Consider the following 27,917-nt stretch of genomic DNA (forward strand, 5'->3'; position numbering starts at 1 on the left):
TTTATTGCTAATATGTCATTTAACCATTAAATAGAAGCCATTCAAATGGAAAAAAATATATGGCTGTATACACTGTTAAAAAGGCTATTGAAAAACCTTGTGCAAAACAATAAACAGATAAAAGTTATGAAAATCGGATGATAATATAGTAAAATATTAAACAGATTTGTTCAAATTAATTTGATAATAGAAGTATCTTTCTATACTTCTACTCTGTGTTCTGTGTGAATGTTAATTCCATTCACCGTCATTAAACCATTGTCTGTTATCAACAAACTGTCCATCAAAAAACTCATGAGGAAATAATAAACCTCTATGCTTAACAAAGTTGTAAACAAAATAAAAACTTAAAAAAAATTTACTTCAAAATTTCATGTTTAATTCACTCTTATTTTCCCTTTCTTTGTAGTTTCTGAATAGAAATATTTAATTTGAATATTAAATTTTTTACTCATTTGTATAGTTGTATTGCTGGTTGAGGGTACAGCTGGCTAAGCTTAACGTGACCTCCTCAAGGGGCCCCCTAGAACTCCTCTGCACCCTCTGGAGCTTTGGCCCCCTGAAGCTGGGGTCCCCTCTGTTACTCGGGTCCTCCCTAAAATTGTGTCCCCCCCTGAAGCTGGGGTCCCCTCTGTTACTCGGGTCCTCCCTAAAATTGTGTCCCCCCCTGAAGCTGGGGTCCCCTCTGTTACTCGGGTCCTCCCTAAAATTGTGTCCCCCCCTGAAGCTGGGGTCCCCTCTGTTACTCGGGTCCTCCCTAAAATTGTGTCCCCCCCTGAAGCTGGGGTCCCCTCTGTTACTGTGGTCCTCCTTAAAATTTTGCCCACCCCTGAAACTGGGGTCCCCTCTGTTACTCTGGTCCTCCCTAAAATTGTGTCCCCCCCTGAAGCTGGGGTCCCCTCTGTTACTCGGGTCCTCCCTAAAATTTTGCCCACCCCTGAAACTGGGGTCCCCTCTGTTACTCTGGTCCTCCCTAAAATTGTGTCCCCCCCTGAAGCTGGGGTCCCCTCTGTTACTCGGGTCCTCCCTAAAATTGTGTCCCCCCCTGAAGCTGGGGTCCCCTCTGTTACTCGGGTCCTCCCTAAAATTGTGTCCCCCCCTGAAGCTGGGGTCCCCTCTGTTACTCGGGTCCTCCCTAAAATTGTGTCCCCCCCTGAAGCTGGGGTCGCCTCTGTTACTGTGGTCCTCCTTAAAATTTTGCCCACCCCTGAAACTCGGGTCCCCTCTGTTACTGTGGTCCTCCTTAAAATTTTGCCTACCCCTGAAACTGGGGTCCCCTCTAGGGTTGTGCCCCCTTTTAAAATGTTGTCCCCCTCTGGAAGTAGGGTCCTCCTTAAAACTGGCATCCCCCCTGATGCTGGGGTTCCCTCTGAAATTCTGGCCTCCTCTGAAAGTGGGGTCCCCCCTGACACTGGGCCCCGCTCTGGAATTGCCCCGTCTGTTAGTCTGGGCCCCCCTCACACTGGGCTCCCCCCTGGAGCTGTCAATCTTCTGGAGCACAGTGAGCCTCAGGTCACTCAGGTATTCTTGGGTATTGATCAGCAAATCGGCAACATTCCCCGGATCTGGCAGGCTGAACTGGGATCTGGAACACACATAAAAACTTTCAGGAATTCTTGTTTTGGCTGAGAGCCAATGAATGCACAAGAGAAACAGGAAACACAACAAACCTTTGCAATGTGCTCTTAAAGTTCTGTAAAGACAAAGAGAAAGAGATGACATTCATGCGTTAGCACCTGTCTTAATAATAACACTGGGATTCTGTTGATGAGCGTTCGTTGGCACCTGCAGGAATGAATCATCTTCAGTCTTCATCTGCTGCTCTACATCTCTGATCGCACATTTGAGAGATACGATCTGTTTGCTGGTCTTCCCAGTCTTCTCCTTTATCATCTGACTCTTCTGCTTCTCTTCCTCTCGCAGCACTGTTATTCCTAACCACTTCTTCGTTGCGTAGAATCTCTCGAAGCTCCTCGAACTCCATCTTGATCTTCTCTTCTGCTTCTTCGGTGTGAACCTGAAAATGAACAGCGGGTTATAATGGCCAAACTATATCTATAGCATCCAGAAGTACTTAAATCACACTGTTCATTCCCAACCTTATTAATATCAGCAGTCTGATCCAACGTCTGTTTAAAATTATCAAATAATCCCATCTTCTCCCGTAAGTTTTCCAGTACAGCTTTGAGTTTCTCCTGAAAGAAAGCAACAGTAACACTTTAGCTTCCATTAATGTATTAATGTATAATGTACTTATTCATCTTCGTTGATGTAAGTTCATTAAAATACAGTCGTGCTAATTCGCATTGCATTATGATGTTAACTAACACAACTTTTAATTTTAACAATGCATTAGTAAAGGAAAATAACACTAAGATTAATAAATGCTGTAGAAGTATTGTTCATTTCAACTGAAGTGGTTAACAACCGTTTAGTGCAGTGATACCAAAGTAACATAGAAATAGTGTCTGGCTCTTCTGTTTTATTGATTTATTGCATTGTTTCTCTGTTATTTGATATCACAATAGAGGGAATGTGTTTGGAGGGAGGGCAGAAAACTGAAACCAGTGACACCTGTTCAATGCTTAATCAATCAAACTAACTCCAACCACTCCCTGTAAATTATAACAAACACAATGGATCTGATGCATGCAAGTCTGTTTCTACCATTGAATAAAAAATAAAACAAGGTTATTGTGGCTTTTTATCTCACAAGTATTTTTTTTTTCCCTCACAAATGTGAGTTTATATCTCCAAATTCTGACTTTTCTCACAGAAATGCAAGTTTCACTCAACTCAGATATTTTTCTTTCACAGAATTGTTGCTTTTTCAGTCAGAATTATGAATTTCACTCAGTTCACAAGTCACAATTACTTTGTTTTACTTACTTTGAAATCAGTAGCTAAAATGGACTTCCGTAGATTTAAGTTTGAAAACAAATGAGATGATAAAAGACATTAGCAAATGCATTAGTGTGCTTCCAAATCAGCAGCTTGGTTTCAGCTCATTCATTCTTCTGTGTGTGTATACTGTACATAAACCTCAGATTACATCAGTAAAATCAGATTTCTGACCTTGTTATTGTGCACGGCTTCATCTATTGGACAGAAGCTGTGGTCGGTGTGTAGTTTGGAGTCTCGACACACCAAACACACGGCCTGCTGATCATCCAGACAGAAGAGCTTCAGCTTCTCTCTGTGAGCGCTGCAGACGGCCTCGGCTCCCGAGGAAGGTCCTTGACTTCGCTCCTGCTGGAAGGTCTCGCACAGGTTCTTCAAAGCCAGATTTAACGGAGGATCATTCACTGTCGATATCTCTCTGCACATGGGACATTCCCTAATTCCCTTACTTTCCCAAAACGCCTGGATGCAGTTTGAACAGATGCTGTGACTGCAGTTCAGAACAACAGGGTTTATGAAAAAGTCAAAGCACACAGGACAAGTGAAGTCCACCTCAGTAAAACCTTCAGATGCCATTTTGCACGTCCAAATCTGTCTTAGAGACTAGTTTTTAAGCTTCACATCCACGGCAGAAATAATGCACATACAGAATTGAAGCAAGATATGAGCTAAAACATCAGACGTCTGTCTTTAAATCCAGTGGGAGGAGCTCAACACTGAGAAATCTGCTTCATTCTGTACAATGCAGATAAACCGGATCCTCTCAGACTCGAGATCTGTTCATTATTGCAACATTTTAGAGATCACCAGAATTTTTAATGGAAATAAATCATACTGAATCTAACAGTAGTCTAAATCTTTAGGACATAATAATTGCCGTTTATTATTAGTCTTTAGATGTTAATTCACAATAAGTCAATAAGCCAAATCCTAAGAGATCTTTTTGATTAAGGAATGATAAAAACACCATTAAAGTGCTCTGTATGACTCATGTCTCGAAGACTTCAGAAGTCATGCACTCTTGAAAATACAGGTTCTTTAGTGGCACTGATGGTTCAACATGCATGGAAACTTTCCATTGCACAAAATGGTCTTCATAGTGGAAAAAAAATGTTGAAAAAGTTTTAAGGCACTTTGCATGAGGAACAGACCTGCATGTGTGTTATCCAATGATCTTTTATAATTCAAACCTTGTGCAAAAGCCCATTCACATCAAGGAATGAAAACAATAATGATGAAGTTTTAATAACTTTCTAATTATAAGCATCGCAGAGTCACACAACGACTAGAATGATAATGATACAGAGAAACAACTTTGTTTTCAGTTTGCAAACAATGACAACATTGACAGCCAATCAGAATCCACCTCGTGCACTCATCTTTCAGAGCAATGATTCTTGGCTGTTTGCAGCTTGTTTCTTGATTCCCCTCATTCCTGAAGAGACAGGTTCTGGAAGTGATGTAGGTGTGGGAAGAATGTAAATATTTACACGGATCAGCTGCTATGAATCATATTTCAACTTTACATTTGTCAGTCCTCACTTACCTGTGACAAATAGTGGCTAAATGTGTCCATGTTCTGGATTGATTTACTGCACTGTAAATTATATGAAAAAAACCATGAAAATAAAATAAATGGTGTAAGTCACGCTTATTACTGTCATCGTTCATTATCAGCTCTCTGGTCACTAATACTGTGAATGAGTTAATACATACAATAATCAGACCTCATTGCTGTCTACATTCATGGGACTCACACATAGACACGTGTAAATATAGCTGTAAACCAGTTTCTGTATTTCTGAAAATGAAAGCTAAGCTTTCCTTGAAAACAAAACTGATGAAACAAAGGCCTAATTTCCTGTAAAACGTCTCCATCACCATCTGTGCATTTTGTTCGCTGAAGTGTACAGCGAGAAATAAACGACTGAATTCAGGAAAAGGGAAGTGCACCAGGACTAAATCTGACTAATCGCTTTACATTATAAATAATATCTTATCATAGTGATCTACATGGCTACTAAATTGCAAGAAAAGCTTGATGTGTACCATCCATGCATTTAAGAGCATTCGATTCATTAACAGCAACTGAGAGCTACACCATTAACCCTTATTTGGTCATTTTTGACTGGAAAGTTTTAGTGTAAAATGTGTTTTGGAAAATATATAGTAAAGATATTGTTCATCAAAGCATGGTAACATTAAATCAACTCGTGTTTATTTGTGCATTGCTTTTCATGATGCACATGCAGCAAAGCAGCTTCACAGAAAAAGAATGTTATATATATTATTAAACTGTATAATAATGATAATTTAAGAAATGTGTTAGATGCCTTTTAAAATAGTTCAGATTAAGACACAGAATCAAACATTAAAACATGTCAGAGTGAACTGATTTACAAATGCTTTCTATTTTAAAGTTAAAATGGGAGTCATCTTTACTCGTTTCGTCTCTAAATGATTTCTTCAGTTGACTGGTAAGATCACAGAGGACAGACATCACAGCGAAGACCAAACCATGGGTAGACTTTCTCAGTGAACTTCTGTGTAAAAGTGTGAATGGATGTGTTACTGAGAGGATCGATGAAGGACAGCTTTCCTTTTTCGTAGTTCAGCTGAACTCTGATTTTCTGGAGTTTATTCTTGACCGTCAGCGGAGGCGACTGCTCTGGTGTAATGAATGCATAATATTCCCCAGAAGCGTACCCAAGAACCCAAAGTCCCTTCTCTGTCAGAATGTCACCCTTCCTCCGAGCAGATTCGGTCATCACACCGAAGGTCCAGTTTGTGAGGTCTCCGACCTCAACGTCCCAGCAGTGAAGTCCTGAGTCGAAGCCCTCTGAAGCCAGAACACACTCCCAACTGTCAAATCTCTCGGGATTATCAGGAAGCAGCTTTTCCTCATCTCTGAACCGCACACTGGTCAGATCATCAGACACCATGAGATTACTGTGAGCAGTGCTGGGGTCCAAGGTCACCGGAGCTGAAGAGAGAGAGGGGACACGTGCACAAACATTAGGATGTTTTAATGAAGTCTATTCTGCTCAGCAAGGCTGCATTTATTTAAATAAATAATATAAATTATATTAAAAAATCAAAACAGATGAGTACATTTTGTGAATAAACTTTGAAGTTGGCTTGAGAAAGTGTAGCCTGAAAGTTTGAAGCAGTTATAAAAGCTTGAAGTTTGAAAGTTTAGATAGATGTTAATAACGTGTTGATAGCATGATTAGCATGTTGTTACCAATTTGCTAGCATTTGCCGTTTACATGTTTCTAGCATGATTAACATGTTGTTAGCAGATTGCTAACATTTGTTGTGAACGTGTTTCTAGCATGATTAGCATGTTGTTAGCATATTGTTAGCATTTGTTGTTTACATGTTTCTAGCATGATTAGCATGTTATTACCATATTGCTAGCATTTGTTGTTTACATGTTTCTAGCATGATTAACATGATGTTGTTAGATTAGCACATTATTTGTATGTGGCTAATTATGTTTGTAGCATGAGTTATCATGTTTAGCATGTTGTTAGCACATTGCTAGTATTTGTTGTGAAAATGTTTTTAGCATGATTTTCATGTTGTTAACATGTTGCTAGCACGATTAGCAAGTTGTTAACACATTGCTAACCTTTGTTGTTTATATGCTTCTAGCATGATTAGCATGTTGTTAGCACATTGCTAGCATTTGTTGTTTACGTGTTTCTAGCATGATTAACATTTTGTTAGCACATTGTTAGCATTTGTTGTTTACGTGTTTCTAGCATGATTAACATTTAGTTAGCACATTGCTAGCATTTGTTGTTTACATGTTTCTAGCATGATTAGCATGTTGTTAGCACATTGCTAGCATTTGTTGTTTATGTGTTTCTAGCACAATTAGCATGTTGTTAACATGTTGCTAGCATGATTATCATGTTATTACCATATTGCTAGCATTTGTTGTTTACATGTTTCTAGCATGATTAACATGATGTTGTTAGATTAGCACATTATTTGTATGTGGCTAATTATGTTTGTAGCATGAGTTATCATGTTTAGCATAGCATGTTGTTAGCACATTGCTAGTATTTGTTGTGAAAGTGTTTCTAACATGATTTTCATGTTGTTAACATGTTGCTAGCACGATTAGCAAGTTGTTAACACATTGTTAACCTTTGTTGTTTATATGTTTCTAGCATGATTAGCATGTTGTTAGCACATTGCTAGCATTTGTTGTTTACGTGTTTCTAGCATGATTATCATTTTGTTAGCACATTGTTAGCATTTGTTGTTTACGTGTTTCTAGCATGATTAACATTTAGTTAGCACATTGCTAGCATTTGTTGTTTACGTGTTTCTAGCACAATTAGCATGTTGTTAACATGTTGCTAGCATGATTTAACATGATTAGCATTCTGTTAGCACATTGCTAGCATTTGTTGCTAATCATGTTTCTAGCATGATTTACATATTGTTAGCATGTTGCTAAGATTTGTTTTTAACGTGTTTCTAGCATAATTATAATAATGTTAAAATAACGAATGATTAGCATGTTGCTAGTCATTAAACTTTGCTAGTGACAGACAGCTTAAACACTCGAATCTCATTGTAAAAACTCTTCGCCCTCTTGAAACGTTGAGACCCCCTCAGTGGAAGTCTGTTGGGCATTTGATAATCCGTTTCACAAAAACCATAAGTCTGATCAGTTAGAAATAGTAGAGCAACCCAAATCAGACCAGTCTCGAGATCGGACTCAAGTTTGTTGGTTGTAGCTTGAAAACTCTGGTAAGAGATGTAGTTTAAACTTTATCCAAACTTTCGACAAGTGTGAAAAGAGAAGCTTTAATAATATACTTACTGTATTTAATATCTTCCTGCATCTTCTGTAACACGGTGAACTTGAGGTTTTTCAGGTGTTTTGGAACATCGATGAGCGTTTCTGAAACGTTCTCTGGATCCGACAGACCATGCCGAACTCTGGGAAAACATTCGGGAGTCAGTTTAGTTCAGATCACAGAACTCAGATAACAAAAACAGCCTACAAACCTTTTCAATGAGTCCTTTAAGTCCTGCAACAAAAAAAGGCAAGAAATACAATTTATTAAGCAACACTGAATTCAGTTTTTATCTCTGAAAATGAATTTGATATATTTGCAGTTGTCTCCAAATGTATAAACATAATGAAAACTGGTTTTCACCCGCAGGAATGAATCCTCTCCAGCTTTCACCTGCTCCTGTGTATCCCTGATGGAGCGTGTGAGATATACGATCTGTTTGCTGGTCTCCTCGATCCTGTCGATCATCTTCTGACTCTTCCGATTCTCTTCTTCTCTCAGCGCTGTAATTCTGATCGCTTCCTGGTCACGCAGAAGCTGGTGAAGTTTCTCAAACTCTTCTTTAATCAGCTTCTCTGTGCATTGAGCCTGAGCCTGAGAAAGATATGATTAAACTCGGTCCATATCAAAGGGAATATAGAAACATTATAAACATATAAGCTTCAGTATATCAAACCTGAATATGTTTAGCAGATTTATCCAAATTCTGTTTAAAATCCTCTCCTGTAAAATTTCTCCTGTAAGTGGTTCAGTAAATCCTGGAGTTTCTCCTGGAAGAAATCGACAGAAAAATAGTCTGGTTTTCCGTTTTTTGTGTATTTTCTTATTTCAGATTTTGCCTCTTTTATTTCACATATGGATAGAGGAGTAAAAAGTTAAAATAATATATTTATTCAATGATTTTTCATCACAAAATGTTAGTGTGCGAGAATAAATATACCAACTATTTATTAAGTTATTTTATACACAGGCAGCTTTTCATTTCTCAATCAAGCATGTCAGAAGAGATTTCTTATGGCCATAATCCAGGAGGACCAGATTTATTAGGCTCAAAGTCTTGAGTGATTCGACTGTCCCATTGTTAACACAGGATCTGAGCCAAAAAACAATGCATTTTGGTGGAAATAAATGCTGTGATGTTGCATAACTTTGTCAAAACAACACCACAACTAATGCACAATGTTATCAAAGCTAAAGAAGACTCATCATTAATTATTGAGATGATTTCATCAAATAATATCTCTTACCTTGTTATCGGTCAGAGCTTCATCTATGGGACAGAATCTGTGGTTGGTGTGTTTTCTGGAGTGGACAAGCTTTATGTCCTTGTTTTTCCCAAAACCTCTGAAGGCAATGTTTACAGATGCTGTGAGTACAGGACAGAAGTACAGGATCTATAAAAATGTCAAGGCACACTGGACAATTCAAATCCTCCTCAGAAAAAGATCTAGATGTCATTTTCAAAGTCTTGTGTCGATCCGTCTCCAAACTTTCTGTTTTAAGTGCAGTAATAATCTGGTTTTAACTCTCAGAAGTCTGTTTCCAATTAAAAAACTTCATATCTGCCGTCGATATTCCTAAAAAAACATGTAATATAACATTAACCATCATCAGAAATAGTAATAAAGTATTCAGTGTCGACTGAACAAGATCATCAGATGTCTGTCTAAAGTTCATTGTTTTATTTCATGTTTACTCTTTGAAAAGGCTTATATTCATTAGATTTTACTGGATCATTAGAAATCTCCAGTTCAGAGTGAAAATCAGTTGAAAACGTATCATAATCACGGTATCATTTCTTTAACAACGCGTTTCAAACCTATCTCCAAAGATTGCATGCAATTTCTGGTTACGGTTCTCACATCTTGTTTTGTATTAGTGGAGATAAACGGTTTGGTTTTGCTACTTTGTTTTTTTTTAATGCCCATTAAAAAAATTTAATAAAACAAAAACTCCAGTACACTTCTGTGTTTGGGCCATGTGATATGAGCACAAATTCAGATCTCTGTATTTTTTGGCCGATTCATGGTACACCATAGCATATATCTCTGAATTTTGTATTAAACAAATAAAGTGAATGCACTCATGTAGGCAATTATTACGTGCTAAAAAGGTTATTTTAAAAAAATAAAATAAAAAATTACATTGTAAAAACACACAGGTTGGCAGGTCTGGAAAACATCCCAATACAGACGCTGCAAGTATTTTCATTAGTATTTTTTGCTGTTAATAATTTGATTGAAAAAATAAAAGCTAAAGTTCAACGTCTAGTAGCTAATGTATAAAATATCAAAAATACACAAACTGTTCCCATGCATGTTTTTAGTTGAAGTAACTTTGACCGTGCAGTACAGTACACATCCAGCAGGAGGCGCAACTTCATCTCACATTCACCTGTCATTGTCTGTGGTGGTATAGTGCTCTTGTGCTTTTTGGTCCCTTTTTTTTTTTTAATTATTAAATAAGACACAAATTGTTGATCCGTTTATTTTTAAATCTAAAATAAAAAGAAATAAATGACTTGTGACAGAACCACAAAATAATTAGCAATGACTAAATATCTTCGTGTGAAGTATCTAAACTAAATCTGAACTTCATGGTCACAGATCACCATATCTTGAAGACTGAAGTCTCCTCCCCTGAACGTCAAAAACTTCAAGTCCCCTTGAGGATTCCCCCCGAGTGAAGCACTGGTCGAAGCTCCAAATGCCAAATCCAGTGGAGAGGGAACGCTCGTGCGCCTAAACCTCGATCTCAACCGAGGGCGGCCTACGACTAGTTTTTCTCCGTAGTTCATCCTCGTCATAATCTGGCTGCGGAGGATCTGTGACACAGGAGGACCTCTGTGGATCAGGGGTAGGTTGAAGGTCGGTTCTGTGGTGCTGACCGGAGCAGGGAATAAATCAGTGGCACGGGCTAGAGGATCTGGAAACTGCTGTCGGTCTCCATTAGACCGTCGACCTCCAAATATCTTCGTACAGTTCCCTCCATCCCTCTGGAAGCACTCGTATTCACTATATTCCTCTTGATTGTCAGAAATCTCTATTGCAGCCAGATCAGATTGAATAGGAGACGGCTTGTAGTAGTATGAGGCTAAAAGGGAGAACACAGAGACATAATTATACACAATTAAAATAACTACGCAAATGCCCTTAACATGCATTAAATCCACACTCTTGAATATCGCTCTGGAGCATTATTCCAGGCTTAGAACAGGATTTGGTATAAATCATGAGGTTTTTACTGAGATCAAGAAAACCTTTCCAATGCAAGTTAAGTATAAAAAGCCTAAAATAATTAGATATTACATGTTGTGGTGTTGTTTTGTCTTAATGGTGCAAAATACGCATTTACAACATTTGCAACTGCTTTTCGTCGCTTAATTAGAAGCGCCACAAATTAAACCATTACATTTTATAGAGACTACCGAATACACATTTAGAAGCGGCCTTTAAAATGTCAAGTATTTAAATAATAATAATGCCACGTAAAGTTGCATTTTTACAACACTATAAGTGTGTCCCATCAGGTAATGAAAAGATTCTTCCTGATTTCTTGGAGCAATTATAAGAAATGAAAGTAGTGCTCAAGTGAAGGGGATGATATTCGGTCATGCACACATTCACCGAGAGTGTCCTGCATCTTCTGTAAGACCGTGAGCTTCAGGTTGGTCAGGTGACTTGAGAACCTGATCGTCACTTCAGGAAAGGCTTCTGGAAGCGGCGGGTTACACAGAGCTCTGGAGAATAAAACACTCAGACGTCAGAGAGACTGCAGGATTGAGTTCAGAACCAGGGAGAAGAGGAACCGGAAGGACACAAACCTTTGCAATGTTGAGTTAAAGTTCTGCGAAGAAAAGGGAGGAAGCAAACGAATCAGAATTTGGTTTTGTTCACTGAAAATGTCGCTTATTTAGAATTCAATCGAGACCTGCAAGAATGAAACGTCATCGCGTTTCATCTGCTCCTCGGTGTCTCTGATGGTCTGAGAGAGAGATGAGATCTGTCTGCTGGTCTCCTCGATCTTGTCCCTCATCATCCGACTCCTCCGTTCCTCTTCCTCTCTCAGTGCTGTTATTCTGATCGCTTCTTCATCACGAAGAAACCGGTGAAGCTCCTCAAACTCTGCTTTAATCCGCCTCTCAGCATGTTGGGCATTAAACTGAAATTTAAGACAACAACCAAACTAGATCAAGCTTACATTTAAATTCCTTAAATAGAGTTAATGGTTAACTTCAAACCTTGACGAGTTCATCACGTTCATTAAAACACTCTTTAAAACTCGCAAATATTCCCCGCTTCTTCTCCAAGTGTCCAAGAGCATCTTTGAGAATCTCCTGAGTTGAACAAACCGTTGCCTTTATTAAATATAATTACAGAGACAGGACAAAGTGCATTTCTGCTGATGCATTTTCATAAAATCAAGAGTGTCAGAATAAAAGATCACTGAACAGTTAATCATTTTTGTCTGACCTTATTGTCCATCACGGCTTCATCCACAGGACTGAATCTGTGGTTGGTGTGTTTTCTGGAGTCTCGACACACCAGACACACGGGCTCTTGATCGTCCAGACAGAAGAGCTTCAGCTTCTCTTTGTGAAGACCGCAGACACCTTCATCTCCAGACGAAGGTCCGCGGCTCAGATGTTGTTGGTAGGTCTCACACAGGTTCTTCAAAGCCAAGTTAACTGGAGGACGTTCCTTTGAAGATCTTCTACAAACTGGACACTCTTTACGTCTCTTATCTTCCCAAAACCGATGCACACAATCTTCACAGACGCTATGACTACAGGACAGAACGACGGGATTTATAAAAAAGTCGCAGCATACAGGACAAGACAAATCCTCCTCAAAAGAAGATCTAGACGCCATTTCAAGTCACAAAAATCGCAGTTTCAGTGGAATAACGACCACTTTTTAAAGCAAAAACTCGTGCATTAGAAACATTTAATCATCAGGACCTAAAATGATAACCAATCTTTTGTCTAAGCTAAATGCTAGCCACATTTCCAAACATCACCGGGGTCAGTCCACTTGTTCATATATAGACTAATTACTGCATTGCTAATTGCTTTCTAAACCGCACACAGGTGGTGAAGCAACTAACACAGGATTAGTTTTTGTTATGTGCATGTAAATTAATTTTACTTCAGATGTTATCTGCAATAACAGCCATTTCAGGATAGCTTCAGATTTGGTTTTATTGAGTTAAAATAGGATAGACACACCCATTATTTTTAAGATGTCCTTTTTATTTTTTGTATTATATTGTTCTTTAATATGTTTTGTGAGTACAGGCCCTGTTTTATGAATGAAACAATCAAATCAAGGCTGATTTTTAAAGATGGAGTTTTATTCATGGTTGCCAAATATACAGTACCATGATAAAGCGAATTGTGTTTTTACATACAATTATTCTGGAAGAAAAAAAAAAAGAACAGCATTCAACAGAAACTAAAAATGAAGAACAGCTGTGCAAAGGACTAACAACACAAGCTAGAAGCCCATAATGCCATGCAGTCCTTCAGCAAACGACTCTCTAGTGTCTAAACCAGACTCAAACTGCACTGTCAGCTTCACATTGGTCCAGAATTCCTATATGTACAAGCCAAAAGCTATTTGCAGCAACAAAAATGAAAGATTCGGTTAGTATTTCACTCCTTTCTGTTTTTCTGTGTGTGTTACACTCAAGAGCAATTTGTTACAATCATATTAAAGAGATAATATACTGCACAGGTTAGTCATTCAACAACAGATAAATCTCACAAAATCTGTAAGGAAACGTACAAGTCATAATTCAACGGCAAATCAAAAGAATGAAAATCAATCCTAAATTTGAAAACCTATTTAATTTGCATATTTTCCCTCCAAAATATGTTTACCATAATGAAAAATATATTTTTATTAGTTTGTATGAAACTTAAGGGTCCTAAAAATAGACAATTTTAAATAGAAAATTGGGAATATTTAAATCTGGAATAAAACGTCAATCAAAATAATAATAAAAAAGATAATAATAAATATTCCCATTACTGAAATGCAGAAAAAGTATGTATTTTTGCAAGTATATATATATATATATATATATATATATATATATATATATATATATATGTATACACAATATTTATTGCACTAAAATGTATGCTTTAATAAACAATTTCCGTTACTATATTACAGTAATAAGAAAATTACATATATGCAAAAATAAAGGGTCCTTGTTTTATTTTTATGCAAGCCTCATGTTTTTCCTCTAGATTTGTGTTGAATTTTGAATTGTACGTTTCTTTGTGGGATTCATCCAGACATTAATTTTTAAGCACATTTCTTTGTGGTTATTCAGGATAGTTGAGTGAATATTCTCAGTGTTTCTAAATGAACACACACGGAGGAGTGTGTGTTTGTGAGCATCTGAGCCAGAACACACATATAATCAATAACAGCGGCGGTCTGCAACTTCAATAACAGAGTCTGTGAGGAACTACACAGGATGTTTAATAGTGTCATTTACAACAGTGTCATCAAGTTACTGATGTGTTTGAATGAAACTAAACAACCTAGAGCTAAAAAAATAACTACATATATATAAAAGCAAAAGCAAACATTAGTGATTCATATTACTGCAGGGTAAAACTCACAGCTAGTTTTAAAACAACATTTACATGAAGGGAAAGCGGTTTGTGTTTAGTACATTACAACAGAAGACGTTTAGATACAGATACAGGCGAATCTCACAAAAAAATAATTTCATTGAATTTTTTTCGTTAAGAAAATGACGTGTGAAATCAGAGAGATTTTGCATTGCTTCTCCTAGAATTCGTGCTAAAAAACATGTATTTAGCAGAGAATTGGGAGGAAAGTGTGCTTGTTTTTTATGAAAATATGACAATAAAGGCTTCATTTCATTAAAAAAAAAAAAAAAAAGACTTCTTTGCTTTGAATTCGGGGTGAAATGTGTAATAAACAGGTTTTGTGAGATTCACCCATTTTAAAAATTTCCATCCGAAAACAAATCTTGCGCTGGTCAGAATATTATCGTGAGCTTATATTACACTCTGGCCAGATGAGATGTTACGATTATTTCACTCCAGGTTATTTCTATTTTTTAAGATGTTTATAGATATGATTTGAAAAATCATAAACATGCAGCAGAGCAAAGATTTCCATCGAACACCAGAAGGAACTCTTTTCATTAATTAATTTCCTCTAACAATTACATCAGATACATTTCCGATACATTATAATGGTTATTGGTTTTCAGATTGCAATTTTCTTTATAAAAACAGATGTGTGTGGAACATGCTTAACAAGCTGCACTATAGAGTGCACTTCAGCCAGCATTTATTAAAAAGAATAAAACAATATGAGGCTTTAATAAAAAGATCGGCACACTAAATGTGAACACAGTACAAAAGCAAATCGATTTAAAGAAAATGTACTGCAGAAACGCCGGAGCAAAGCTTCCTCACTGGGTTTCAGACTTCTTTTTGTTTTTCTTTAGGAACGACGGGGTGCGAAACTTCTTCTTTTTCTTCGATGGGGATTTGTTGGGCGATTCGTCGCTGCAGTGATCACCAGCCGCGTCGTCCCCTGCGACAGGCTCCTCCCCCTCAGGCTGAGGGGCGGGGTCAGTCTGTCCAGGGGCGGGGTCTTCTGCGGGGAGGGCGGGGTCTTCTGCAGGGAGGGCGGCGACTTCTGAGGGTTCATCGGGGGTCAGATCAGGGAGGGTCTGTCTTAAAGTGGCGGCGTCACTCTCGTCTTTGAACGTTTGTTCCTGTTGTGCCTCTGTGGAGGAGGATGGGAAAAGATCATAGTGAGTTTGTAGATCAGCTCAAATCAACCAGGGGAAAATCCAGCGCTCAACGATTGGCTCTTTATGCATGAAGCGTGAAAACCTCTGACAAACAGACTATCCTGCAAATCTACACTGATGTCCAAATACAGATGCTAATCTTTAGCTTTAATTATCAAATTGCCACACTTGCAACCCAATGCATGGATCTACTTCACAAAAAACAAACTACTTACTAGTACTAAGCAAACACAACAAACAGTTTCAGAGTGGATCATGAAAAACTTTGCCTAGTTTGCAAAATTAAGATCTTGATTCAAGCAATTGTAAATATTAATGCTTTAAAAAGAAAATACAGGACTCTCAAAAATAATATTTTCTTACATATTAAATAACACTATTTATATTATTACATTAATATATATTTAACAACAATTTAAATATCCAAGTGCTACAATTTAAATCATTATTGCAGTATATTTATGCTGTACAAATAAATTTTTGACAATTTAAATATTAGATAATAAAGTACTTAAAATATTCAGAAAAGTGAAAAATGTAATATAATACTCACTTACAAATGTGTTAATTGATTAAACTATTAATCATATTAATTATTACTATTCAATTATATATATATATATATATATATATATATATATATATATATATATATATATATATATATATATATATCAAACTTTAAAATAAATATACCCAATAATCAAGAGTACTACAAATAATTTATAATTTCTATTTTATGTTTTATAGATGAATTTAAAACAGATAAAATAAATAAAATATTAGTTAATATGTAGAACAATTTAATGTAATATTGATATAATGTTAAAATAACCACGTTTTTTTATTACTCAGTACTTGATTACTCATCAGTTAATCAGTTATATTAAAATCAAATGATCTTACAACAAATTACCTTTTCATTAAACAAAAATCAACATCTTATCTGCAAACTATTAAAGGTCATTAAAAGCAGATTAAATCTTTTAATACAGTAACCTGGATATTTTTCTGCCAATAAAATCCTAAAATAGCATCAAAACGGATTTAATCTGTGCTCTTCAAACGCAAAACACACACATTAATAAATGAGACATTTATATTTCAGGAGACAATTCAGCTCTCACTGTGAGCAATCAACAAAGACATACATAAACAACGCTCACTACTATCTGACATCTACAGAGACGAACCATCCACACGCTTTAAACCAGGCGTCAACAATCATAAACAGAGAAAGAGATTTTTAAACACTGTGCATCTGAATAGAGATCCAGACCAGAAGCGTAATAATCATACATTACCTGCTCTGCTGAAGCAATACTGGACTGCATTTAAAATGCATATTAAAGATCCTTGATTGCTATTGTTATGAAAGTTAAAAAGAGGGAAAATGCAGAAGTTTCTAGGGAGAGATTTGTTGCTAGCATGATCTCACCGAACTCCAGGTCGTTTGAACAACATCTTAATTATCATATCAATGGAGTGTTTTACCAATAAAATGACATAATATTAAATCTATAATAAGGAAACGAGTCTTTGGTCTTACAATGCACAATTCAACATGTTATTTCACAAATAAAAAACCTTACATAACACTTTATGATTATGACAGAATAGCATTATAATATGCATCTAATCACTGTTAGTATACTGCGTTTAAACTCATGACAACCAATCAATTTCTGATATAAGGAATATGCACATTTTAAAATGCATTTTAACTTACAATTATTTCGGAAAAGATATATTGCATTAAATCAATACAATATTAATACATTTATAATGCATTAGATGTAAGGTTTAAAGTGTTGCCAAATTTGTTTGTTAATAACTTCCTCGTATAAACTAAAAAAGATGGAAAAGTAAAACAATAATGACTAACAGGTCTAATTAATCCGAACAAATCCTTATAAAACTGGTCACATTATAGAAAATAAATTTAGTTTTATGGAAAAATGTATTGGTTTTTATTTTTAGTTTTATGGAAAAATGTATTGGTTTTTATTCTTATATATATATATATATATATATATATATATATATATATATATATATATATATATATATATTATATATTAGTGCTGTCAAAATTAGCGCGTTAACGCATTCGATTAATTTGAAATATTTAACGCGTTAAAAAAAATAACGCAATTAACGCGGTTGCAGTTTTTTTTTATTTCCAGTTGTGGCCTATGTGTGTTCAACGTGCAAAGAAATATGGATAAGACCAAGGAAGGACTTTTAGACGGAAAGTTTCAGTATTCCGGATTACTCTTCAGTCTGCCACAAGAAACATTACTCTTCATTCAGTCTGCCACAAGAAACAGCAACATTAAAATCATGAACTCAAATGTCATTGTTTAAAAAACAAAAAAAAACAATGACTGTAACAGTGCGTAAATCAGACCTTTCTGTAACGCTAACGTTAATAAGCTTAAACGAAAATAAAGAAATAATTGTGTAGCGGAGCATTTTTTGTACACAGTGCCGCGAACTGTCAATCACTCCTGTGCGCGTGCATCACTGTCCTCCCCGCAGCTGCAGCAACTTGCGCTCTCTCTCTTCATCAAGCTTTAAAACAAAAAGGGGACAAAAAGATCATATTGTCTTTGTGCATAGGCTATAGATTAATTAGATAAATGAATATCTAAATTTGTGCCTTGCCGTCTACGGTATTTTTTTAGAACTTAGAAAAAAGATGCTGCAGCCAATGAACAGCCAGCGGGGGCTGCAGGACGACTCAACCTCCGCAGACAGTTTTTAATGTTTATCAGACAATAAATACTCAAGATTTTGCTTTAGTATAACTCACAACGAGTTTCACACACCTTCTCCGGCCACGTTGAGTTGTTGACACTTAACAGTGGGAAAAGCGACACATGCACTATTCACTTGTATAACTTAAGGGTGAATGGGTAATGTAGTTTTTGCTCTGGGTGGGATGAATTAGGAAGCTTGCATTGTGAAGGGCGCTCTGAAAATCGGCAGTGCAGGTAAAAGATTATAACCTCTATTAAAACAGATGTCCAAATGAGCGTACCGGTACACTACAAGCACGTTCTGGGCGCACGGAGAGGTGGCGGTACGCTCAAGGGCTATATTTGGAAGTGGCGGTACTGAGTACCAGTGCATACCGGCCCACTTAAAGCACTGGCAATGACTATACTTTGGAATTTTTTTGCAGTCCACTTAGAATTCAACATGGAAATCATTTTAGTTTTTTATTGGCATTGATTGTTTTGAAATTCAAATGCTACTTACATGCCTGTGTTTTTATTTCTGTAATAAATATGGCTTTCAAGCCAACAGTTAATTTGGAGGATATTGATGGTTTATTGCAGGTATGTTGTTTACATGAGAAAATCTGTGTTACAAGTTAAACAAAAATTCCAATAAACAATCATATTTTGAATTTAAATAGTTTCTTTGTCTTGAGTTTACATTAATTATTTACATTTTACATTTACATATCCAAAAAGTTTCAGTCTTTTATTTGCGATTAATCGCGATTAATCGCGATTAATTTTAAAAAATTGTGCGATTAATTAGTTAATTTTTTTTAATCGATTGACAGCACTAATATATATATATCCTCCTATGAATCTGTTTTGGTCAGAAAAGTATAGAAAAGTCAAATTAACAAATAATGTCATAGTATTAAAGGTTCACATCCAATTGAATCTTGATGGATAAATGTAGTTAAATTTTAGAAGTGTAATGTTATTTTAAGGAAAACAATTGCTTGCTTTTTATTAAAAATTGTAATTAACGTCCTCTTATGAAATATATAAAAAAAAAAAAAAAGGAAAAGTTGACAGTTTTGACAGCATGGAAAAATTAATATAGCAATAATGTTATAGTTTATCAGGTTAACATCCAATCAAATCCTGATAGATAAAAATCAGTCACATTAAAGAAGTTAAAATGTTATTTTACTGTGGAAAAAATAGGTGCTTTAATAAAATGTTTACACTAAATTAAACAACTTCCAGCTCAAACTGAAAATTGAACTTTGAAAACAAAGAACTGTTGTGACAGTACAGAAAAGAAAAAATAATCAATAATGTAAACAAGGTTTACATCCAATCAAATCCTGATAAAATCAGTCACATTACAGAAGTTAAAATGAGTTTCAAATGCAGTTTTACGTTATGAGAAACGCGGTTTGCAACCCATTTTACAGCGGTAATGGACTGCATGAGTCTACTGGAGCGGACCGGTGCAGATCATCCCTCACAACAAATGAATCTCAGAGGAAAGCGAGGACAGAAGATGAGTTAGACAGCAGAGGAGTGAGCGGAGTGAAGCTTAGCAGCAGGAAAACAAACGCAGGCGTTGGGGGGGTGAGGTACTTACTATGGTAACAGGTACTCTTTTGCATTTCCATCTCCTGATTGTGACGCAGCCACGAAGAAGAAAAAGCACAAGTAGAGAGAGAATGTCTATGCAGATCAAATCACAGCCACCGGGTTAAATTAAAAAGAAATGAACAGAAACCGTAAAGAGATACACAGACCACCGGAAGTAAAGAATGGTTGCCAAGCCATTCTTAAAGACCCCAGAGAAATGAGCATGAAGGGTGAATGAGAACATTTAAGACGGGCGATTCAGAAGACATTTCTTAGATCGGATTACACCTGAATTTATTTTGTTTTGAGGCCTTAAAATACTACAGGTGCATGGTTTACTAGTGACTATATCAATATTGGATAAACAAGCAGAATTAATGCGATTTGTCAGAAAAAAAAGTTTTATTTTAACATTTTATTTAAGTTTTTTGTTCTATTTGTTATAAAACGGCATATAGTCAAGATTAATAATAATGGCTTATTGGTCATGAATTATTATATTACTACTGCTAATAATAATTTCACTAACTAATCTCACTCTTCTTATTTTAAAATCATTAAAATAGAGTTATTGGTATCAATGTCAAAAAAGTGAAAATGTTGGTGCATCCCTACATATAAATCATTGTTTATTTTATAATATCAATATAACAGCTCATGTTTTAATAAGAAGGGTGTAATCCATAGTAATAACGACCAAGAGGGTAAAAAAAAATTGTAAATATTATGATAAAAAAAGCTTCCTAAAAACAAAACTAAAGGGTAAAATAAAAGGCAAAATATTATTATTTTTATATTTTTGTTTATAGATTTTTCCCTAATCCTCCAATAAAAAGGATTTAAATCAGTTTGTCTGAAGTTCTGCACTGCTCTAACTGTACAAAAACCTTGTAAAAGTGTCAGGCCAGACTATTTTATAATTATGGGGAAGGGGAACTAAAACAAAACATCAATGATGCCCTTTGGTCTGTTATTACGAACAGCAATAAATGTCTAAAAATGTTATTAACAAACAAAGACACACATTAGGCATTATGTTGCAGACATCAAACAACAAGAACCGGCTCATGCTCAGAGAGACGTTGTGTGATCGGATAGACGTACCTTCCTCCACACGCACAGGAGAGCTGGGAGGAGTGCAGGTGGTGCTGGGAACTTTCCCTTCTTCAATCTCCAGTGTCTGACCTAAAGAGAAAACACCATCATCATCACAGCACAGTCTGTAAACCTTTTCAAATAGACAGATCTGACACCAAAACATTACGGATAATACCCACGACCACATAGAATCAGTGCAGTTTTTACATTGTTTGGTGAAAAAAATTTTTTTTAAGGATGCATAATATTGAATTTTGCCGATATCTGATATACCGATATTTAAAAAGCCTTTAGATGATAACTAATGCCGATACGATAATGTAAATATTTGCTTTTCTTTGGAAACAACACCAAGTCTCTCCTATGCAGAGATCGTATCACTAGCAGACTCTGAGCACACGAGTTATACGTCTTATCGGAAAGGCATTATGTTTAATGTTGGGCCATGGCCGATATTTAAATTTCAAGCCTTTATCGGTCAATTCCGATAACGTTGTGATAATATTGTGCATCCCTAATCTGTTAAATGCATATAAAGGATGCACAATATTGAATTTTTGCCAATATCGGATTCACAGATATTTTTTTACACTGATTTTAGACGATAACTGATGCCGATACCGATAATGGATATATTTCCTTTTATATGGAAACACCACCAAGTCTCTCCTGTGCAGAGATCTTATCGCTAGCAGACTCTGAGCACATGAGTTATATGTCTTAGCGGCAAGGCATTATGTTTAATGTTGGGCCATTGCCGATATTTACATTTCAAGCCTTTATCGGTCAATTCCGATAACGTTGTGATAATATTGTGCATCCCTAATGTAAATATGGTAAAATGTGTCAAATTGAGCAGAGTAAAATAAAAGCAACAAAGAAAACATTATATTATTAATAAAAATAGTATGTTAAGTGATACTTAAAACACACACACACAAAAAGACAACAAAAATGTTAAATAAAATGAAAAAAAAAATGAATATAAAAATAAACAGATTCAAATTATTAATAAAAAACATAACTGTACATTAATAATCCTTAAAACAATTATTTACAATTTAACTACAATTTAAAATACTATAAAAATGAACTTGATTTAAAAAAAACTACAGGAGTATATAATTAATGATACTAAGAACTCCAGTATCAGCAGTATAGTATTGTATCAGTTTGATTCTATTCAATTTTACAAATCACTATATATTATAACAGCACATTATATAATTATAATCACACAATAAATCACATTCATCTGCATTATAAAGTAAAAAAGGAAAACCTCAGAAATAATCCTGAAGAACCAGAAAACAACGTTTGCGAGATCTCACACGTCAGAATCAGAGACGTCCATTAGAGACACCACAGTGAGGTTCATTACCACAAGAACATAGAAATAAACCCCAACAGGAAGAGCAGCGAATCCCACTTCAGAGGACAGCGAAGAGCCCGCAGTCCAGGATTAAGATTACAAGAGCGGACGAGGGTTACACAGTCTTTATTAACAAGTCCAGAGCAGGGTGTTTTAGGACGGGACGGGATGGGTGCAGACAGGCGTGTTGGATCACCAAGATTTGAAACCAGGGACAGCGAGAGACAGGAAGAAACAAACAGAGCCCAGCAAAGTCAGAATAAACCCAAAAAGAGCGGTGTTTTCCGCAGGCAGATGGCAGGCGATACCTGCAGACGGCCCGCCACGATCAGACTCGGCGTCACAGCCCAGAGCTTTTAGCACAGCGGAGTGAAACTCTTTATGAGGGGATTCCCGAGCATCGTCCGGGCTGTCCTGACCCGACGCGAGGCCCGATTCGATTGTGGAGGGTGGAGGGGCGACGGCGGCCTGCGGATCCTCATGTTCCTGCGTGGATGTGACGTCTGGAGTCTGGGCTTCTTCAGGGGCCGAGGACGACTCCTCAACCTGTGCTAGATGCAATACAACAGTTTCTCTCCTGACCTGTGGTGGGCACTGTTGGGCTGCACAGGCTTCACGTGCAATAAATCGAAAACATTTCGACGAGTTTGTTTGGCTGAAATTACTTGTGCTCATACAATTGCTCAAATAATTCCCCCCAAAAAATGTATACACACAATGCTGTGCTTAAGTTTGAGGTTATTATGTTTTTTGTTTTCTCAGCAAGGATGCATTAGAATGATCAAAAGTGATTGCTAAGACCTTTAAGATTACTATTTCAAAAGCTGTTCTTTTGAAGTTTATTAAAGAATCTTGAAAAATAAAATGCACCACCATTTCAAAAAAAATATTACGCAGCAAAACTGTTTTCAACACTGATAATGGTCAGAAATCACCATCAAGGATCATGTAACACTGAAGACTGGAGTAATGATGCTGAAAAACACAGCAATGGATTACATTTTAACATAGAAAACAAACATAAACTAAGAATAAATTAACATGTAAATATGTAGAACCCTGTCAAGATTACTTGAAAGCAGTATCACATGATGTTTTTAATCACCTGTGTCAGTTTCTGCGAGGAGAAACGTGTTGATTCTACATTATTTGTGTTCTTACCTTCCGGCCCCTTCTGCTTGAGCTCCACTTCCCTGCGATACTCGTCCAGCTCCTGGTCTGTGAGCTTGTTGAAGGGGTTTGGTCCAGTTTTACTGACGATGACACGTGGTTGGTACTCCTTCTCAATGATAGCTTTAGATGCAGTCACTAGCTCCCCCTGCAGGACAAAAAAGGAAAGAAAAAAAACTGTTTATACACTTATCATGCTGAAAATGCAGGACAAAAGGTGGTATCAAAATGTACTTGATTCTTCATTTATATACAAGTATCCCATTTACATTTTTATACAACTTATTAGAAAAGCCTTGTTATTTATTGTTATTTTAGTAAAAACTCAAAACCCCAGCATAGCCTTTAGTCAGAATAACCTTATTAAAGCACAAATGAAAACAGACTGTGAGGGACTTGTTTGTCATGCAGCTGATAAAATCTACTTTGTTTCTCACTGCCTTGTCTTTTTTGGAAGATTAATCTGCCATGATTAAGATCAATAGAAAACTAATAAGAGTTTTGGATTCAGCACTGACAACTCATCTTTTTAACAAAAGGCCCTGAATGTTATTGCCTGATACAGTAGTATTGAAACTGTATGTGGTTTGATGTTTCAGACATCACAGTATTATGGCAGGATGTACCTTTCGGATAGACCTAGAGGGACTAAAGCTCTCTGAAGAGTCAATGCCATCAATAGAGTCCGTACAGTCAGAGAGAGGAGCGTCCTGTAACAGTAGAGCCGGTGAGCAGTGCACAACCCCACCACAATTACTGACCACACACAACACATAATCCTACACGCTCACTAATGATGCAAGCCAGAACCAATGCATGAAAGCAGAAGACCTTCCTCTCACTCTTACACACACACACGGGCTTCAAGTTAACATGAAATTAAAAATCGCCTATTCATTTATTTTCTGAACACATATCATTGAGCTTATCCTGAACCATCTGTGCATGCTTTTTTTTATTTAAAAACAAAACATTAAAAAACACATACATTTTGAAAAATATCTCTTTGAATAAAAGCAACCACAAAATAAAACAAAATGCAATTAATTAACATAACAGCTGCTTCAACAGTAATTTTGATAACCGTGTCATATTTATTACTCAATTTAGTTTCGCCTATTAATTTCTATAGCACATTTAAAAACAGCAATTGTTAATGACAGTAACAACAACTGCTCCTAATAAACTTAAAACATACAGTCTATAAAATATCAATACTTCTCACTTTTATTTAGTTCAACTTGAAGTACTACAACGGCTAAAATGAAAATAAGAATAAAAAAAAATTATATACTTATTAAAGATGGCGAAAACAAATTACTGAAACTTTAAAAACTTAAAATGAAATTGGAATGACATGAAGAGCCATTTCGTTATGTGCGTCATATGTGAGTTCGTGCTACATTGTCCAATCAAAATAAAAGAAAAAATACCAAAAATAAATCTTAAAAGAATAGAAAATGTAACATTAAAATTAAAACAAACTCACAATATAAATAAATCTGTTAACAGTACCTCAGCCCTAAGGCACACACACACACACACACACACACACGCTCCAAACATGCAGAAAGCATTTCCTAAAGAAGCGTATGGGCAGGCTGGAGTGAGACGGTGAATTCATGGCTCAGAGTCATGCACTGCAACACCAGAAACCAAACATATGTGTAGTCAAACCACACACAGATTCATACTGCTGCTCCCAAACAATAACAAAAGGACCATGGGACTGCACATAAATAATGTTCAGATGAAACTCTATTCCAAGGCCTGGAGATTTGGTTTGCTTTGTGTTGCTGCACTTGAGTGGATTAGATGAATGATCTGATAGTTATTAGCAAACACACTTCTGAGCAATCATGTTTTAAAGCATTTTGATTATTTTGAAATGACTCTTATAGAAAGGAGATATGTAGATATAGTAGGGGTGGGCGATATGGAAAAAATAACATCACGATTGTAATTCTTTGTCATGTTAGTTTTACTATTTTGCAAGTTGTCTGAGCATTACAGCCAAGTTATTTGCCCTAGAATAAAGAAAAAGCCTTTCAAGGTACCAAAAAAAAAAAAAGTATGGCACGTATTTAGGCCAAAGTGGGTGAAGGTAAAAATCCTTGCCATTATCTTGTTTTTATTTAAAAAAATAAAAAATAAAATAAAAGAACAGAGTGACATTACAACTACACATAATATACAAATAAATTGATGTATTTAGATTTATTTAGCAGGAGCATTCAAGAAATTGAATGAACATATATAAAAATAAAAGACTATATAGATTGATTCCTAAAGCAGCTGTATTAAAGTTCTTCAGTCAAGAATAGTGAGTGATTTCCTTCTTTGTGTTTTGTTGTTTTATTTAAGTTAAAGTTCTCCCAAAAATAAAAAATTCTGTCACCTATCTGTCAGTTCTGTCATAGTGTTTTATTTTTATATTACTATAATTTACCGAATCAAAAGTTGTTTTAAAACTAAATACGTTTTTTCTTCTGCTGAACATAAATGCCATTTTGAGGAACGTGGAAAAACAAATAGGGATTCTTTTCTTATTATCAAATTCAATGTGGACCAGCAACTGTAATATATGAAAATACGAAAATATATGGGAGGGACGAATGGAGAAGAGATCCAATCAGAGCGAATCTTTGAGGGTAGGTTGATCTATGCAGAAGCAGCCGAGCCATTTGAAAAAGCCGCGGCAAATGCAAGCGCAACAGCTAAATAAACACAGCAGCAGTTACACAGAAAAGAGAACAAAGATGAGTTTGCAAAAATTCGCACAGTTTCGAGGACGTTTTCATAACAGTTTAGTTGTTTACACAGGGAACTACACTGCGACCTTTTGAAATGCCTTTGCGACCCAAATTTTTATGGGGTCGTAAATGTATCACTGATTATTTTTGTACCTACTTATGTGTAATGCTATGTTTTAATATGAGCATTTATTAAAACAGAAATGTGTATTTTAAGAATACGTTTTATAACATGCTCCGAGCATTCAACACACACTGAATCGAGCTCTCCTTCAGGACGTTTGCGTCCTCCTGCACCTGAATGAACAAATACAAATCGCATTTTAAATAAACATAAGAAAAAGAGCGAAAAGTGAAAGAGCTCAATTCAGCAGCGCGGTGTTCTGGTGTTCAGGGAGCAAGCAGAGACGCGTCTCAAAGTCTTCTTGCTTTTGTACCGACAACAAATACATACTAAATATTTCGAAATACCCGTCTTGGAAAGTGTGTTCGAAAAAGTCTGTAGTTATGTCTTCAGTGAAAGTAAAGCGTTGGAAAGAAATCGGATGCTTATCTTTATAATGGATGCATTTGTCTCTTAAAGTGACCGCGCCTAATTTACTAGCTCTGCTGTCTGTGTCTTTAATGTATGAAAATGAAAGTAAATCACTCACTGCTCTTGATTGAATTACTTTGTTTTAACAAGAATTTATCCAAAGTCAATCCAAAAATCAGATAGAATAGATTATATTGTTTTACTAGTGACTAAAAAAAATATATATATATTAGGGACCTGAGCATGTTTTGCTTAAGTGTTTCTTTCTTTAATTGCTAATGCAACCTTTTCACACCACAGACTGAACCAAATTAAGCATTGCATCCGACATTATCAAGATAAATTTGTTGTTCTGACACAGTTTAACCCTGAGTTATTGTCATATTTTATTACCAATTTCTAAACTACAGCAAATAAACTGTGATATTGTAAGAAACGTTGAAGGTGTCTGAATACATTTTGGTTTGATTGTGTATTTTATTTTACAGTGAAGACTATGCAGTGCTATTTTAAATGAACAAAAACAAACTTAAAAAAAAATGTAAACTTTGTGTAAATAGCACAAATAAAGAAATAGAATGAACATACAATACAAATATAATATAGGTGGTTGTCTATTTCAATAATACTGTGCTTCATCTTGAAAGAATGTCATATGCATTGCATATCATTCAGGACGAATGCATATCTTTTTCAGAGAGCATGTATATTTTTCATTGAGAGCAGGCCTTATGTTTATTTTATAAATACCATTCCATAACAGACTGATGGAAACTTTTAGTCAGGTCAACTAAGTTGACTTTGTTCTACTAAAAAAAAAAACTAGACTAAGACTAAAAGACTAGACTAAGACTAAAACTCTTATGATATTTAGTCGACTAAAACTAGACTAAGACTAAAACATTTCAGATGACTAAAATGTGACTAAAACTAAATGGTGTGTTATTCAAAAGACTAAGACTAAGACTAAATCCGAATTTGCTGTCAAAATTAACACTGTGTGAGAGTAACTGTACCTCCGATGTGAATGTATGTGGGATTGTACAGTATAATGAGACGGATGTGCATGAACGGCAGCTGATAATGTGCTCCGTGGCACGATAC

General features: G+C 35.9%; 3 protein-coding genes across 14 annotated transcripts in view; all 3 read right to left on the reverse strand.

The window, feature by feature from the left end:
- Window positions 1-447: 447 nt before the first annotated feature.
- On the reverse strand, window positions 448-3,180 carry LOC113039145 (collagen alpha-2(VI) chain-like). The gene is made up of 5 exons (XM_026197045.1): window positions 3,076-3,180; window positions 2,100-2,195; window positions 1,786-2,017; window positions 1,671-1,693; window positions 448-1,585 (listed from the first exon to the last, which is right to left on the reverse strand). The coding sequence occupies exons 1-5, from the start codon at window positions 3,096-3,098 to the stop codon at window positions 448-450; spliced, it is 1,512 nt and encodes a 503-aa protein (XP_026052830.1). The 5' UTR covers window positions 3,099-3,180.
- Window positions 3,181-5,129: 1,949 nt separating this feature from the next.
- On the reverse strand, window positions 5,130-13,771 carry LOC113039146 (E3 ubiquitin-protein ligase TRIM39). The gene is made up of 13 exons (XM_026197046.1): window positions 12,194-13,771; window positions 11,962-12,057; window positions 11,652-11,882; window positions 11,545-11,567; window positions 11,342-11,460; window positions 10,304-10,814; window positions 9,824-9,826; window positions 9,277-9,298; window positions 8,969-9,115; window positions 8,085-8,315; window positions 7,933-7,955; window positions 7,745-7,863; window positions 5,130-5,884 (listed from the first exon to the last, which is right to left on the reverse strand). The coding sequence occupies exons 1-13, from the start codon at window positions 12,590-12,592 to the stop codon at window positions 5,385-5,387; spliced, it is 2,424 nt and encodes an 807-aa protein (XP_026052831.1). The 5' UTR covers window positions 12,593-13,771; the 3' UTR covers window positions 5,130-5,384.
- Window positions 13,772-14,196: 425 nt separating this feature from the next.
- The window catches only part of add1 (adducin 1 (alpha)), a 34,623-nt gene continuing 20,902 nt past the window's right edge, over window positions 14,197-27,917 (reverse strand). For 3 of the 12 annotated variants that reach the window (XM_026196942.1, XM_026196944.1, XM_026196945.1), the window contains 4 exons: window positions 23,517-23,673; window positions 22,664-22,906; window positions 20,990-21,070; window positions 14,197-15,505 (listed from right to left, as the gene is read on the reverse strand). In XM_026196942.1, the coding sequence (XP_026052727.1) occupies window positions 15,186-15,505; window positions 20,990-21,070; window positions 22,664-22,906; window positions 23,517-23,673 (801 nt within the window). In that variant the 3' untranslated portion in view covers window positions 14,197-15,185. Of the gene's footprint in view, window positions 15,506-19,891; window positions 19,927-20,989; window positions 21,071-22,663; window positions 22,907-23,516; window positions 23,674-24,151; window positions 24,236-27,917 lie in introns of those variants that run through there. The other 9 variants (XM_026196941.1, XM_026196943.1, XM_026196951.1 and 6 more) reach the window with 7 other exon arrangements.

Source organism: Carassius auratus, chromosome 21 (assembly GCF_003368295.1).
Source record: "Carassius auratus strain Wakin chromosome 21, ASM336829v1, whole genome shotgun sequence".
Lineage (NCBI taxonomy): Eukaryota > Metazoa > Chordata > Actinopteri > Cypriniformes > Cyprinidae > Carassius > Carassius auratus.

Bases quoted from the DNA above. Each gene is read 5' to 3' on its own strand.
- LOC113039145 (XM_026197045.1), bottom strand. From the start codon at position 3,098: ATGAAGCCGTGCACAATAACAAG. The intron at 2,196-3,075 runs GTCAGAAATCTG...GCTTTCTTTCAG, and splicing joins AAGCCGTGCACAATAACAAG to GAGAAACTCAAAGCTGTACT. The intron at 1,694-1,785 runs GTGCCAACGAAC...TTGTCTTTACAG, and splicing joins AAGATGATTCATTCCTGCAG to AACTTTAAGAGCACATTGCA.
- LOC113039146 (XM_026197046.1), bottom strand. From the start codon at position 12,592: ATGGCGTCTAGATCTTCTTTTGAGGAGGATTTGTCTTGTCCTGTATGC. The intron at 11,568-11,651 runs GTCTCGATTGAA...TTTTCTTCGCAG, and splicing joins ATGACGTTTCATTCTTGCAG to AACTTTAACTCAACATTGCA. The intron at 10,815-11,341 runs GTGTGCATGACC...TCTCCCTTTTAG, and splicing joins GCAGGACACTCTCGGTGAAT to CCTCATACTACTACAAGCCG.